Here is a 16,444-nt window from a genome sequence, read left to right as displayed (position 1 = left end):
GGTTTGAGCTGGGAGACAGGTAATAAGAATGAAAGAGTTCCAAGGTCCTTGTATTGTTTTGAAGGAGCATAAAGATATAAATTACATTTAGACTGATAAGTATGCATATAAAATTTTTTTAGGACATCTCTAAAAGGTGAAATCTGGAATTGAATTCAGGACCTCTGTCTCCAATTAATTCTAGAGGGAAGAAAAGTTTTCTTTCTTAGAGTGCTTTTGGCTTTACAACCACAGATCAGGATTGCTGGGAGTTCAAGACCCCACCTGTCACTGACTGGTCCCTCACACCTCAACCTCAGGAACCACCCATCACAGCCACTAGGCATGTAAGCCTTTCTTAGCACACTCTGTCCCTCCTGACTCTCAGACTGACTTATTCCCAGCTCCTTCATGCCTCCAGCCACCTCCTGCTTGCCAGCTTCTTTCTAGCAGATCTTACATGTCGGGGATACCCATTCACCTATAAATAAACTACCTGAGATGTCGCCTCTTCCACGAAGCTTCTCCTCATTGACAGTGAATGGAGACAGCTGACTTTGGTCATACAGACTGTGCACTGGAACTCCCTTCAATCCCACTCCCCTTACCCTGGCCACAAGAAGCCTTCCCCATAAACTCCCCAACCCTCCACTCATTTGGGTCTCTTCAGTCATGCTCATTTAGCTGACTGTGTGTCCTTTCTGCTGCTATATCTGTGTCCAGACCCAACTCGAAGTTCCTAGAGGACTTGGACTAAGTATCTCCCTCCCCCAACAGACCTGAAGTCTCCTAATGTGGTGCCCGTGGTATACCTTGCTGAGAGATGCTTCATTAAAGCTGATGAGAAGGAACATCTGAAGGATCTCAGGGAAGAAAAGGTCCTATGAATTACTCCGAAAACAAACAAGACAGGAACCCCTATGGTTGAGAATCAAAAGGCGGCCCTTGTGGGAGTTGGGGAGGGAAGGATTTGGACTTTGGGATTAGCAGATGCAAACTATTATATATAAGATGGATAAACAACAAGGTCCCACTGTATAGCACAGGGAACTATATTCAATATCCTGTGATAAACCATAATGGAAAAGAATATGAAAAAGTATATATATATATATATATATATATATATATATATATATATATATATATATATATATATATATATATATATATATAAAACTGAATCACTTTGCTGTGCAGCAGAAAGTAACACAACATTGTAAATCAAATATACTTCAATAAAATTTTTTAAAAGGGGGGCCCTATACCACTCCTTTACCTGCTATGAGTGTGACCGGTGGCTTGTTCCTTCATATTCAACACTCTCCCCCACCCTCATCCCCCATGCCCCAGAGATGCCAAAGATGGCTACACTACCCATGGATCTCTCTTTTCCTGTTCAGTCATTATGCATTGTCAAGTACCTACTGCATGCTCAGCAATGTACCGTCTGTCTTCTGCCCATAGCCCAGGAGCCCAGATCCCTAGTTATTGCTCTCTTTGAGGTCTCTCTTTTTTTTTTTTGATTCAAAGATGTCGGGTCCTACCCTTCAGCTCAGTCTATTAGGGCTACTTCCGTGCTAAAAGCAGGCACACAGGACTTCCTCACCAGGAAACAAAGTCTTGAACTGGAACAGGTTTCTGGCCCTATTTTTGCCTCAAGGGTGGGTCTCTTCTACTCTGACTAGCTTCATCCCCTTACCGCATTCTACTTCCTGCTCAAACCCAGCCCGGTGCCCTGCCTAGTATGATCATGTCATTCTCCTGTCTCACCTTCCTCTTGAACCCTAGTCTATTCCTTCCAAGGCTCAGTATTGTTTTGTTACCTGCTCATAGTTGGCAGAAGAAGAAGTCCACTTCCCAACCCCTCCCATATATGAAGCTATAAAGGCTTCTGCAGCTCTTCCATGATAAAGAGGCAACAACATCGTGTGGAGGAAGCTCAAGCAGCCCAGGCATCCACCCTCCCACCCCGCTAAGCTCAAGATTCTTTCCAAGAACACATAGGTAGGAGACCCAAGCTCCTGGAAGCTCCAGCCTTTATCTCTTCACCTTGAACTCCCCTTTCTCAAGAATACTGTTCTTTGCCTTCTAGGTCTTGTCCACATTTGGGAATGCAAGCATCTTTTTTACCAGCCACAAAGAGGCAGATCAAGATGCAGAAAAGAAACATTTGCCTTATGTACTGGTTACTGTTGCATCTCCTACTTTTACAATATGGTGAGTGCTTTTCTTTAAAGGTGGGTGGTTTGTGAACTTTTGAGGGATTGTGGGAGATGATTACCAGCACTAGGAATTACTCTGGTTCTCCGCCATAGAGTGAGGGTCATCATTTCACTCCAATCACTTCAGTCTAATAAGGTATCACCTGGGAGGCAGTCAGAACACAGTGGTTAAAACTGTGGACTCTGGTCTCCAATTGCCTATGTTTGTATCATGGCTCTATTCTGTTACCAGTACACTTTGGGTGAGTTAACTTCTCTGTGCCTCCGTTTCTGCATCTATAAAATGGTAATAGCCTGTGAGATATGGCTGGGGTTTAAATATTAACAACAAGAAGAGTTGACTGTTATTTTAAAATATCACTCTTCTATATTATAAAAACTTAATTTTTCTCGTGTCCTTAACCCCTATTCCACAATCAGCCTCAGGCAGCCTCAGGCCAAGGAGAAAAGGATTCAAGTCAAAACTAACTCCTACTCTGCTCCGCACCCCTGACACTCTATTAAACACTCCTCGGGCCATCTCCTATTGTGCAACTAGGAAGCATGACTTCTTAGAGAATTCTTATTTGGCGGGGGGGGGGGGGGGGGGGGGGGCGGCGGTGCCACATGGCTTGCACAATCTCAATTCCCCAACCTGGGATTGAACCCGGGCCACGACAGACAGTGAAAGTGCCAAATCCTAACCACTAGACCATCAGGGTACTGCCCCTAGAATTGATCATTTTGAATCAAAATTAGCCCTCATACAATTTTGACTCAACTATTCTATTCTCCAAAACTTCTCAAATCAAATCCACTCCCTCTTTCATGTCACCCCTACTCTTGTTCATCTCAGTTTCTTATTTAGTTTTACTCATGATTCTAACCTTAACTCCAATTTGTACCTCATTGCAGATTTTAGGGGGCCTTCCCCAAATAGAGCTAAATGCTAATCCTATGTTAGTTCAAATAAGCTACACATGTGTGGGGTGAGGTGCTAGGAGCTCATGTCCAAATTAATAGTAAAATGAGTCACAAATGAGATAAATTTTGTTTATCTGGGTAGGCTGAGCATCTTTGTCCTTCAAGGTAGTGAGAGGCAAAAAATAGGCACAATCTTAACTCTAGCTGAGCCTTCAAGAAGGTGGAAATGCTTCCCTATACCTGTAGATCTTGATTTGCAGACCTTAATCCTGGGAGATCTTATATATTTAAGTTATATATAACTTGCTCTTTTCTAACCTTTGCCTTGTAATCAGGAGCCCCTGGAACTTTAATGCATATGTAATCACCCAGATACCTAGGCCTATCTCAGACTCTGATTCATTTAGTCTGGAGTGGTTTGCCTAGAAATCTTTATTTTCAACAAGCTCCCCAGATAATTCTAATATAGGTGTTTTCTGAATAACACTCAGAAATATTTTCCAAGAAAAAGCAATACCACTTTAATAATGAATTAATCAATATATACTAGTTTCACCTGGGTTCTACAACGCCTTTATAATACTTTTTATCTGTGCTGAATATTGTACAGCAGATGATGGAATAAGCTTACCATCAGCAAAATTAGGTCATGTAACCCTGGTGTTGGGGGTGGATGTGGAGGGTGACTTAGCACGGTAGCTAAAAGTGCAGATTCAATGGCCTGGATTCAAATTCCTGTTCTACTACTTACTAGCTGTACATACTTGGGCAAGTGTCAACATTTCTAAGCCTCAATTTTTTCATCTTAGCTGTTGATAATAATAATATCTATTTCATTGGGCTGTAGTGAGCATTAAATAGAATTATCCACATAATTAGTTTAACCATCCATTGAGCAGAAAGTATATATGCTCAATATATGTCTTCATTTATGATTATCATTAGGCATAACCTCCATTAATGGTAGCACACCTAACCCAACTTCCAGTGAACCCACCACAGCCAACACTGGATCCAGTGCAACCTCCGGTGGGACTAGGACAGCCTCCAACACTACATCCAGCATGACCTATGGTAGTACCAGCACAGCCACCAACTCTGGAGGCCAAGTGACCTCCAGGGGATCCAGCACAACCTCCAATACTAAAACCTACATGACGTCTGGAGGGACCAGCGCAACCTCCAATACTGGATCCAGCGTGACCTCTGGAGGGACCAGCACACCTGCCAATATTGGTTCCAGCACAACCTCCAGTGGGACCAGCATAACCTCCAGTACTGGATCCAGCACAACCTCCAGTGGGACCAGCATAACCTCCAGTACTGGATCCAGCACAACCTCCAGTGGGACCAGCATAACCTCCAGTACTGGATCCAGCACAACCTCCAGTGGGACCAGCATAACCTCCAGTACTGGATCCAGCACAACCTCCAGTGGGACCAGCATAACTTCCAGTACTGGATCCAGCACAACCTCCAATGGGACCAGCACGGCCTCCAACACTGGATCCAGTGCAACCACAGGAGGCTCTAGTACACCTTTGTCAACTGGAACACACACAACTTCCAACAAAATTAGCACAAGTGCTGGAACTCCAGTGAGTACAGTGAAGCCCAGTGGGTTCCTGAAGCCATGGGAAATCTTCCTCATCACTCTGGTCTCGGTTGTAGTGGCTGTGGGATTCTTTGTTGGCCTCTACTTCTGTGTGGTGAGTGCCTAATATATAGGAAATTGCCTGGGGGGAAGGAATAGCAGGAACATAGGGAAATGAGGTATGAATAGTAGGGCCACCAAGTTAGGGATGAGTAGAGAGGAAAGAAAAATCAGGAGAAAGTTACTAAAGAGACATAGCAAGTTAGAACCAGAGGAGCCAATCAATGTGCAGAGGAAGCTATTGACTTGTGGGGAAAGGGGAGCAAAAGAAGAAATAAAGACTGGTGGAAGGACTGCTGAATGAGGGAAATGGTTTAAAGGGGGAGAAGATTCCAGGAGTCCCTGGTGAAGGCTTCTCAGGGGTGGGGAGGAATCCAATTCTAAATGATTCTGCCTTCTTTTTCTAGAGAAACTCCCTGTCCCTGAGAAATTTCTTTGACACATCTGTTTACTGACTCCATGGCCCCAACCTTGGCCCAGGCCCTGGAGGGAATCACGGAGTCCACCACCGGTCTAGGTGGAGCCCTAACAGATTCTTGAGGAGACCAGTATCCTCAGTAGCCATGGAGATGAGAGAGAGCCACAATGGGCTCTAAGTGCCTGCTGAAGCCAGAGAAGCACATTCCTCACAGAGGAAGCCAGCCTGGGGAACCAGAGATCTGAGTATCCTTTCATTCCGTCCCCAGGAATCCCCTCCCAGCTTTGTTTGGGTCTCTGCCAGCCTTGGGGAAGACACTTCCTCCCTCTCTCTTGCTTTTACCAGACACTGGAAAGAGGAGACTCTGATGGTCATTTAGCTAAGAAATAAACATATACAAACTATATCACAGAGAGAATCTGTGTGTGCACACGAGTGGGCGTCTGCTGCGCCGAGTTGAATTTCCCGGTTGTATGAGAGAACCCCATGCTGGAATCCACTTGGCATTCAGAATCTCCACAGTAAAATCCAGAGACATCATCCATATCTGTCCCTTTTTTCAAAGGGACAGATATGTGCCCCCAAGAATCTCCCAGACTGAGAGGGGAATTGAATTGGGAGAGATGAGAAGGGAGGGCTGGTGCCCAGATCCTACAGGCTCATGGTTAGGCCTGTGGTAGGTAGAGATTATGTTGTAGCACATGCAGAACCCAGAGCATGACAGGAGGAGGTATGCTGTTGGGTGGGGGGAGGGGCGGGGAGGAAGGTCACTCAAAGCCACAGTTTCCAGGCCATTTACATTTGCTCTAGACCTGGGTTACTTGTCAGAATGAAGGTGTTGGTTGATATTCTCACTCTCCGTGCTGCCTTTGGAAGCAGAGAGAAAGTGCTTCCTGTTTTTATCAAGGGAAAGACTTCCTGGCCCGCTAAGATTTCCTTTCAAGAGGGTCATGGCAGAGACACCTGGGGTAAAGCCTGAGATTCTCATGAAGTCCCCTCCCACAATGGCTGCACATACCCCTTTCATGGTCTAGGATAGAAGCCTCCCTGATCCTACAGGTCTCGGAGGACAGAGGCGAGCTGCTTTGAAAGGCTGGGTTGCTCTAAATCCATGAGGCCAGTGACACGACTTCCACCGGGGACAGAGGCCTCAGGAGAGAATTAGCAGGTTGTTGGTGGGTTCACCCCAACTCACAGCAGTGGAAACTGCTCTGCCTTCCACCACTCATTGGGTTTCTCAAGTGTCAGCAAACCAGACGGTTGATCCTAGTCAGTGAGGCCATGCTGAGCCATGTACAGGCCCATCATCATCATCATCATCATTATCTTACCTACAGGGATCCAGCAACTGGAAGGAGAAGCTGAATCGAACCCCCTAGAAAGTTGCCTCCCACTGGTGTGAACTGTGGAAAGCATAATGTGAAAAATGCAAAAATAAGACAAGGGAGTCCATTTAGATAATTTAAAAATGTAAAACATGCATTTTCAAGTTTAAAATTGTAATAGACAAATTCAAAGAGGCTGGTTGAGAATAAAGTTTACCTAGAAGAGCAAGTGGAGAAAGTAGCTCAATTAGATACAACAAACCAGAGATGAAAATCACTGACATAGAAAATAGAAGACACTTGGAGGATTGATTCAGGAGGACTAACACACAAGATTCAAAACAGAGAAAAAAGGAAGAGATAGACCAGAGGAAGTAAAAGAACAACAGGGAAGAAAGATTTTAGTCTGCAAATTGAAAGGGCTTATTAATAACAACTCTGTAAATATACTAAACCCCATTAACATCTATTTTAAACAGGAGAATATGCTATACAAATTATATCTCAATAAAGCTGTAAAAATATTATTACCCAGGAGGCATATCATGTAAATAAAAATTTTGATTTCCAAAGATAAATAGCAATGGGCACTTTGAGACAGTGGGAGATGAAAAGAGATGAAACCACGGTGAGTAAGTAATTCAGCTTATGGTTATTGACATGGTTACACTGTGAACATCTCCCTACTCCCAGAAACTGGAGTGTGTACGTAGAGTTAGGAAGCATCATGACTCAACTTTGATCATGGGATCCGCTTACATGGACGAAACATGTTTTAACCTGACAAAGCCCCAGCTCACCAAGGAAGTTTGACCCAAGCAGAGGTCTAGGAAGTTGACAGGATTAAGCGCTTTTGCACTGTTGGCCTAGTGCAATGAACTTTAAATGGAGTCTGCCCATACACTTGGAGGTATATGAAGACGTTCTAAAGAGTATTATTCAGGTTTGAGATATCTTACGGGAATCATCTTCCAGATCTTCAACTTCCATATGTATTTTGTGCCTGTGGTCAAAGCATCTGCTAGTTATACTTTTCTAGCTTTCCTTCTATAGCCACCCACCCACCTTTTACATTCTAGCTCCTATATTATTATGGGGGATTTCCCTAGTTGCAAAAAATTCAAGGGTGCAAATAAGGGGATAATTCAAAATCTCTTCTAATTTAGTCATTGTATACACAGAGTAGGGCTTCATGTTTTCCCTTGCCTCACATAAATTCCTATTAGGGGCTAAAAGAAATATAATAAACTGGGAAGTTTTGGATATGTTAAGATGTCATTTATTCAGATATATTGTAGAGTGAGGTAGCAGGAGTGATAAAGATTTCTGCTTAACAATCTCTTCTCTTCCATCTCCTGTCAAAGAATACATCCTTCTGTGGGGAGCAACTCATGAAAGCAGAGCAAACACAGCATCAGTATGAAATAATAAGAGTGGCAGTGCCTTGTTTAACCTAGGCGAAAACCCTATGGCAAATCAACCCACCTTATCTGTCCGTCTACCTATTTTAGAATATTCAAGATTTGTAAAACTTTGCTGGGAAACAGCAACTTACTATGAAGCACACTTCCCTGGCTTATACACCATTCTCCATAAGGAGAAAGTGTCTCATTCAAGAGTTTCTTGGTTTAGAGCACAGTTGGATATTTTGCATGATTTTCAAGGAGAAAGACATTATAAGTTGTACATTTACTTCCAGCTGATTAATGTTATATCTTTTTTAAAAAATATTTATTTATTTGTTTGTGCTGGGTCTTTAGTTGTGGCAGGCGGGCTCCTTAATTGTGGCTCGCTGGCTCCTTAGTTGTGGCATGTGAACTCTTAGTTGTAGCATGCATGTGGGATCTAGTTTCCTGATCAGGGAATGAACCTGGCCCCCCTGCATTGGGAGGGCAGAATCTTAACTACTGCGCCACCAGGGAAGTCCCTAATGTTTAATCTTAAGATAAAAGGAAGATCCGGAGGCTGTACAGCATACTGCTAAGAGCACAGATTGAAGAACTAGAATTTCCAGTTTTAAATCTAAGCTCAGTGTGGCCTCCCACAAATTCCTTCACTTTCCTGGGTCTCAGTTTGCTTATCTGCAAAACTGAGGGTGATAACAGTACCCAATTCATGAGATTGCTGTGAAGCCCTTAGAATAGTACATTTGGTAGCACTCTATAAATTTTGTTATTATTTTTTATATTGGGAAGGTTCATGTTGCACATTTTCCTGAAAATATAGAAAAACATTGCGGAGTTGGAGAAGGGGGAAAGATAAAAACATTAGATAAGATAAGAAAAACATTTTCATTTACTTTTCACCAAAATGTTATTGAGGACTGAGAAATTTAACACTTACAAGCCACGGGAAATTTTTTTTACCTTTATAAACATATCTTTTGGTGCATGGTAGGGTGATCAACAAAAATCTTACAAGCAAAAAATATTACAGTAGAATAATGTAGGGGAAGTAATATCAAGGCAGAATAACAGGGGTAGAAACCAGAGAGGATGGGAGACATATAAACGGCCTGATGAGGTGCAGAGGTTTCCAGAGCTCAGCCAGGGCTCACAGGCTTTCTAACATTCCTTGTGGAGGCTGAGAGAGCTGTCCCCACACGCCAGTTCCAGACTGCATTCTGCATTCAGATTTTCACCTGGACTTGCTCCCCTATTCCAATGTATTTTCTTTTTGTTCTGAATCTTTTATTTTACATTTTTTGTTATAGAGAGGTACCTTAAACAATGTGTGGAAGATGGCAGGGTATAAATGATGAAGACCACTCCAACTATACATTATTCCTTTTAAACTCTAAAATGTCCTCGAATTATAGGGCACCACATACAGACTCACTTCCACTGGTTTTCTCCTAAACATGCTGGCACTCTTTTATTCAAAACCAAGAGGTAATAGCAATAATAATGGTAGCTAATATTCATTAAGCACTTACTTTGTGGCAGGTATTATGCGAGCATTTTACATGTGCTATTTCATTTTATCCCCCCAATAACACTATGGGGAAAGTGTTATTATTATCTTCATTTCATATACAAGGACACTATTCATACATAAGGACACTATTCACATTTCATATGCAAGGAGATATAAAGACGTTAACAAACTTACTGAAGGGCACACAGCAGAGAACCCAGGATCTTTTAATTTCAGGAATCCATGCTTTTAATTGAAAGGCTATATGTTGGATTTCAAAACTGTGACTCATCCAGAAAAGTTATACCTGGTCTCACAAACATGCATTTCCTTAGTAATACAATGACAGATTCCTGTGCTTTGGTGGCCCATTCCCTGAACACTGGGATGTTGATTTATTTTTGCTTTGCAAATTCCACTGCATTATATTGGTACAGCATAGTAAATTAGAATATAAACACAGTGAGGTTATATTTTATTTGATTTTTCCTTATTTTGATGTTTTCACAATGAGAGAAATAAAAGATAACACATGGATATGAAGAGAGACACAGAGAAGTAAAAAGATTAGGAAGAAAAAAATTTTAATGGGTTCTCTTAACAAGTGAAAGTCTGTTTCCTTTGTTGCGCAAAAGCTTTTAAGTTTAATTAGGTCACATCTGTTTATTTTTGTTTTTATTTCCATTACTCTAGGTGAAGTATCAAAAAAAAAATATTGCTGTGATTTACACCAGAGAGTGTTCTGCCTATGTTCTCCTCTAGGAGTTTTATAGTATCTGGTCTTACATTTACATCTTTAATCCATTTTGAGTTATTTTTGTATGTAGTGTTAGAGGATGTTCTAATTTCATTCTTTACGTGTAGCTGTCCAGTTTTCCCAGCACCACTTATGAAGAGACTGTCTTTTCTCCATTGCATATTCTTGCCTCCTTTGTTATAGATTAATTGACCATATAAATGTGGGTTTATTTCTAGGCTTTCTATCCTGTTCCATTGATCAATGTGTTTGTTTTTGTGCCAGTACCATACTATTTTGATTAGTGTAGGTTTGTAGTATAGTCTGAAGTCAGGGAGCCTGATTCCTCCAGCCCCATTCTTCTTTCTCAAGATTGTTTTGGCAGGCTTCCCTGGTAGCGCAGTGGTTTAGAATCCGCCTGCCAATGCAGGGGACAAGGGTTCAATCCCTGGTCTGGGAAGATCCCACATGCCACGGAGCAACTAAGCCCATGCACCACAAATACTGAGCCTGCACTCTAGAGCCCATGAGCCACAACTACTGAGCCCACGTGCCACAACTACTGAAGCCCGTGCACCTACAGCCCATGTTCCACAAAAGAAGCCACCATAATGAGAAGCCCGCGCACCGCAACAAAGAGTAGCCCCTCGGGCTTCCCTGGTGGCGCAGTGGTTGAGAGTCCGCCTGCCGATGCAGGGGACACGGGTTCGTGCCCCGGTCTGGGAAGATCCCATATGCCGCGGAGCGCCTGGGCCCGTGAGCCATGGCCGCGGAACCTGCGCGTCCGGAGCCTGTGCTCTGCAACGGGAGAGGTCACGGCAGTGAGAGGCCTGCGTACAGCAAAAAAAAAAAAAAAAAAAGAGTAGCCAGTGGCAGGGACATATATACACTATCAAATGTAAATTAGATAGCTGGTGGGAAGCTGCTGCATAGCACAGGGAGATCACCTCTGTGCTTTGTGACCGCCTGGGGGGGTGGGATAGGGAGGGTGGGAGAGAGGGTGATGCAAGAGGGAAAAAAAAAAAAAAAAGAGTAGCCCCTGCTCGCCGTGACTAGAGAAAGCCCACGTGCAGCAATGAAGACCCAATGCAGTCAAAAATAAAAAATAAGATAAAATAAAAAAGATTGTTTTGGCTATTCAGGGTCTTTTGTGTTTCCATACAAATTTAAAAATTTTTTGTTCCAGTTTTGTGAAAAATGCCAGTGGTAATTTGATAGGGATTGCATTGAATCTGTAGATTGCCTTGGGTAGTGTGATCATTTTAACAATACTGATTCTTCCAATCCAAGAACACGGTATATATTTCCATCTGTTTGTGTCATCTTCAATTTCTTTCATTGTGTCTTATAGTTTTTGAAGTACAGGTCTTTTGCCTCCTTAGGTAGGTTTATTCCTAGGTGTTTTATTCTTTTTGATGCAATGGTAAATGGGATTGTTTCCTTAATTTCCCTGTCTGATCTTTCATTGTTAGTGTATAGAAATGCAACAGATTTCTGTATATTAATTTTGTATCCAGAAACTTTATCAAATTCATCGATGAGCTCTAGTAGTTTTCTGGTAGTGTCTTTAGGATTTTCTATGTATAGCATCATGTCAGCTGCAAACAGTGACAGTTTTACTTCTTCTTCTTCAATTTGGATTCCTTTTATTTCTTTCCCTCCTCTGATTGCTGCGGCTAGTACTTCCAAAACTATTTTGAATAAAAGTGGCTAGAATGGGCATACTTGTCTTGTTCCTGATCTTTGAGAAAATGTTTTCAGCTTTTCACCTTTGAGTATGATGTTAGCTGTGGGTTTGTCACATATAGCCTTTATTATGTTGAGATATATTCCCTCTATGCCCACTTTCTGAAAAGTTTTTTATCATAAATGGATGTTGAATTTTATCAAAAGCTTTTTCTGCATCTGTTGAGATAATCATATGGTTTTTATTCTTCAGTTTGTTAATGTGATGTACCACATTGATTGATTTGCTGATATTGAAAAATCTTTGCACACCTGGGATAAATCCCACTTGATCATGGTGTATGATCCTTTTAATATACTGTTGGAGTTAGTTTGCTAGTATTTTTTTGAGGATATTTGCATCTATGTTCATCAGTGACCCTGGCCTATAATTTTCTTTTTTGTGTGATATCTTTGTCTGGTTTTGGTATCAGGATGATGGTGGCCTCATAGAATGAGTTCAGAAGTGTTCTTTCCTCTGCAATTTTTTGGAAAAGTTTTAGAAGAATAGGTGTTAACTCTTCTCTAAATGTTTGGTAGAATTCACCTGTGAAGCAATCTGGTCCTGAACTTTTGCTTGTTGGGAATTTTTAAATTACTGATTTAATTTCAGTACCAGTAATTGGTCTGTTCATATTTTCTATATCTTCCTGGTTCAGTCCTGGGAGACTGTACCTTTCTAAGAATTTGTCCATTTCTTCTAGGTTGTCCATTTTATTGGCGTATAGTTGCTCTTAGTAGTCTCTTATGATCCTTCGTATTTCTATGGTGTCAGTTGTAACTTCTCCTGTTTCATTTCTGATTTTATTGATTTGGGCCATCTCCCTTTTTTTTCTTGATGAGTCTGGCTAAAGGTTTATCAGTTTTGTTTATGTTTTCAAAGAACCATCTTTTAGTTTCATTGATCTTTTCTATTTTTTTTAGTCTCTATTAAACTTAAAAGCTTTTGCACAGAAAAAGGAACCATAAACAAAACAAAAAGATAACCTACAGATTTGGAGAAAATATTTGCAAACAATACTACCAACAAGGGGTTAATGTCAAAAATATACAAACAGCTCATCCAACTTAATATCAAAAAACAAATAACCTAATCAAAAAATGGGCAGAAGACTTAAATGGATATTTCTCCAAAGAAGACATACAGATGGCCAATAGGTACATGAAAAGATGCTCACATTGCTAATTAGTAGAGAAAAGCAAATCAGAACTACAGTGAGGTGTCATCTCACACAGTCAGAATGGCCATCATTAAAAAGTCTATAAATAATAAATGCTGGAGAGGGTGTGGAGAAAACGGAACCCTCTTACACTGTTGGTGGGAATGTAATTGATACAGTCACTATGGAAAACAGTATGGAGGTTCCTTAAAAAACTAAAAAGGCAGGGCTTCCCTGGTGGCGCAGTGGTTGAGAGTCCGCCTGCCGATGCAGGGGACGCGGGTTCGTGCCCCGGTCCGGGAGGATCCCACATGCCGTGGAGCGGCTGGGCCCATGAGCCATGGCCGCTGAGCCTGCGCGTCCGGAGCCTGTGCTCCGCAACGGGAGAGGCCACAACAGTGAGGCCCGCATACCACAAAAAAATAAATAAATAAATAAAAAATAAAAAGGCAGTAACCATATGATCCTGCAATCCCACTCCTGGGCATGTATCTGGAGAAAACTCTGATTCGAGAAGATACATGCACCCTAATGTTCATAGCAGCACTATTTACAATAGCCAAGGCATGGAAGCAACCTAAATGTCTATCACAGATAAATGGAAAAAGAAGATGGTATATATATATATATATATATATATATATATATATATATATATATATATATATATATAAACACACACACACACACACACACACACACACACACACACACAGAGAGTGGACTATTACTCAGCCATAAAAAAGAATGAAATAATACCCTTTGTAGCAACATGGATGGACCTAGCAATTATCATATTAAGTGAAGTAAGTCAGACAAAGACAAATATCATATGTTATCACTTATATGTAGAGTCTAAAAAAATGACACAAATGAACTTATTTACAAAACAGAAATAGACTAACAGACTTATGGTTACCAAAGGGGATAGTCAGGGGGAGGGAGATAAATTAGAAGTTTGGATTAACATATACACACTACTATATATAAAACAAGTAAACAACAAGTACCTACTGTATAGCACAGGGAACTATATTCAATATCTTGTAATAACCTATAATGGAAAAGAATCTGATAAAGAATATATATAGTATATATTATATATATAGGTATAACTGAATCAATTTTCTGTACACTTGAAACGAACACAACATTGTAAATGAACTATACTTCAATTTTTAAAAATCCTCAAAGCAGGAACAATATGGAAAAGGATAAACCATTCATTTTTATACCTTGACCTTTTAATATATATCTTCTACAATATATTTGCTGTGCTTTGCTTTGTTTACTGTTATTAATTTTAATTTCAGTTTCAGTAAAATGAAGATAAATACCTGAAAAAAAGTGAAAGTCTGTGATTTTAGTTAACCAGGTGGATTGTGAAATGTGAGAGGAGTACTCTCTTAAAATATCCACATCTTTCTATTTTAGAGGGATATTCTTCTTCCCTAAGAAACATTGACACTTTTTACACCCATGACCTTGGCCTGGGTCCACTGTTCTGCAGCCTCGACAATAAACTGAGCCATGGAGGGGCCTGTGGCCTTGGCCATGAAGAAAGCTACAATGTGGGCCATGAATTGAGCCACAGTCATGAAGGTGATTGTGGAAATGAGTCATCAAGGTGTCTACTGTGGAAGCCATGATGGAAACCACAGGCCTGGGGCCATGAAAGAGACCATGGAAAAGGCCACACCAGTGACAACCACAGGGCAGACCTTAGAGGAGGTTATTGAAGAGGGCATGGCTATGGACACTGGATTATAGGAGACATTCTAAGGGAGGAAACCTTGGCGGAGGAAAGGGTCATGGAGGAGAATACAAAGAACAATGATGGGGGAGTGTGTCAAGATGGGAGACCAGAAAGTTCCCAGAGAATGGCCATAGGTTATGGCCTGGGTCAAGGACAGGACCAAGGAAAGCCTCTCCATGTCTGCCCAACAAGGTAACTCAGGCAGTGTATTGTTTTGGAAGAGACCCACAGCCTTATCAGGCTTAGAGTGATGTCAAGTAAATGTATTCCCTTGGCCCTCCCCATAACTCAGAATCCCAGGATCAAGGAGGTTGCTTGACAGGGCGTGGGGATGGGCACAGTGACTACTCTTATGGCAGCTTCTTCCTCATCTTCCCTCCACCCAGGTCACTTCAATGCCCTCCAGAGCTTGACTTTGTCCTTAAAAAGAGTCTTCCTCCCTTCTTGTGTCTCCTCCAGATGTTGTGTGATGAAGAAGAAAATTACTAGACAGTCTAAGAAATGAAGATACTCTAAAAAATAAAAGCTTATTAATGTATGTTGTATCCAGATGAAATGCTTATCTTTTAAACTTTGTTTTGCTATTGTTCTTTGCTTCTGAGTGACTTCTGTGAGTTTTTTAATATACCACCATTTAATCTTCACAACAACCCTATGAAGTTCAGATTATAATTCCCACTAAAAAGATGAGAAAACTGTTAATATATGAGTAAACCTGCACTGTAAAACAAGTCCTGTAACTCTAATTGGTTGTAGAGAAAACATCTTTCTACTTAGAAATGTTATTGGGATGTTTACCCTTAGAGCAGGGTGCTGAGATCCCAATAACGACTTGTTACTGACCACACTCCTCATCCATCCCCCACATGGGACTTCCTATCACAGACAGTGGACAGATCAACTACCAAGCCCTTTCCTAGGGCATCCTAGAATCTAGATTCCTGACCACTCCCCATCCAACACCACATTTTCTACCACATTCCATTCTCTTCCTGCTTTTAAAACTCAGCCATTCACAGTTCTCTCATATCTTAGATATAAGCTCCAAAATAACACAAATTTATTTGTTTTGTTTACTGGAGTACAATGTCTGGCACATAGTAGGAAATCACTAAATATTTGTGGGATGAATCTTCATCTCCTGCTTGTCAGCTCACTTCCATCAGGCCTCACACGGAGTGAACATTCTTTCACCCAAACATTTAAAGAATCTGAAATTCAGGGGAATTCCCTGGCGTCCAGTGGTTAGGACTACATGCTCTCATTGCCGAGGGCCTGAGTTTGATCCCTGGTCAGGGAACTAAAATCCCACAAGCAGCATGGCGCTCCAAAAAAAAAAAAAGAATCTGAAATGGTTCCTCTTCCAGGAAACTACCATGGCTGGAGGGGGTAGAGACAGCTTGTTTTGATTACACATAGTATCAAATTAGAACTCAAATTTTTAATGATGGCTGTGCTGCAGAAATCCTGAAATTTTAACAATTTGGGGTCCTTGCAAACAGGTATACACTGACACTGGTACACCACTGGTCCCATCTCCTCAACAGCCCAAGCCCCGCTCTCCCCACCCCCACCCCCCATGCCTCAGAGATCCCAGAGTCTATCTGTGAGTCTCTCTTCCCACTTCATTCAAGGTGTGTGCCTACC

The 16,444-nt window shown here is 41.5% G+C and overlaps 1 protein-coding gene across 1 annotated transcript; it reads left to right on the top strand.

Moving 5' to 3' along the window:
• Window positions 1–2,135: 2,135 nt before the first annotated feature.
• On the top strand, window positions 2,136–4,828 carry MUC21 (mucin 21, cell surface associated). Its single transcript, XM_059075191.2, has 2 exons — window positions 2,136–2,199; window positions 4,053–4,828. Exons 1-2 carry the CDS (start codon window positions 2,136–2,138, stop codon window positions 4,826–4,828), a joined length of 840 nt encoding a protein of 279 aa, XP_058931174.2.
• Window positions 4,829–16,444: the final 11,616 nt, after the last annotated feature.

Source organism: Kogia breviceps, chromosome 10 (assembly GCF_026419965.1).
Source record: "Kogia breviceps isolate mKogBre1 chromosome 10, mKogBre1 haplotype 1, whole genome shotgun sequence".
NCBI lineage: Eukaryota > Metazoa > Chordata > Mammalia > Artiodactyla > Physeteridae > Kogia > Kogia breviceps.
Note: the sequence above shows the minus strand (reverse complement) of the source record. Positions and strands in the feature narration are given on the sequence as shown.

Coding starts and splice junctions, on each gene's coding strand:
- MUC21 (XM_059075191.2), top strand. CDS start 2,136: ATGCAGAAAAGAAACATTTGCCTTATGTACTGGTTACTGTTGCATCTC. Junction 2,200..4,052: donor TCTCCTACTTTTACAATATG/GTGAGTGCTTTT, acceptor GATTATCATTAG/GCATAACCTCCATTAATGGT.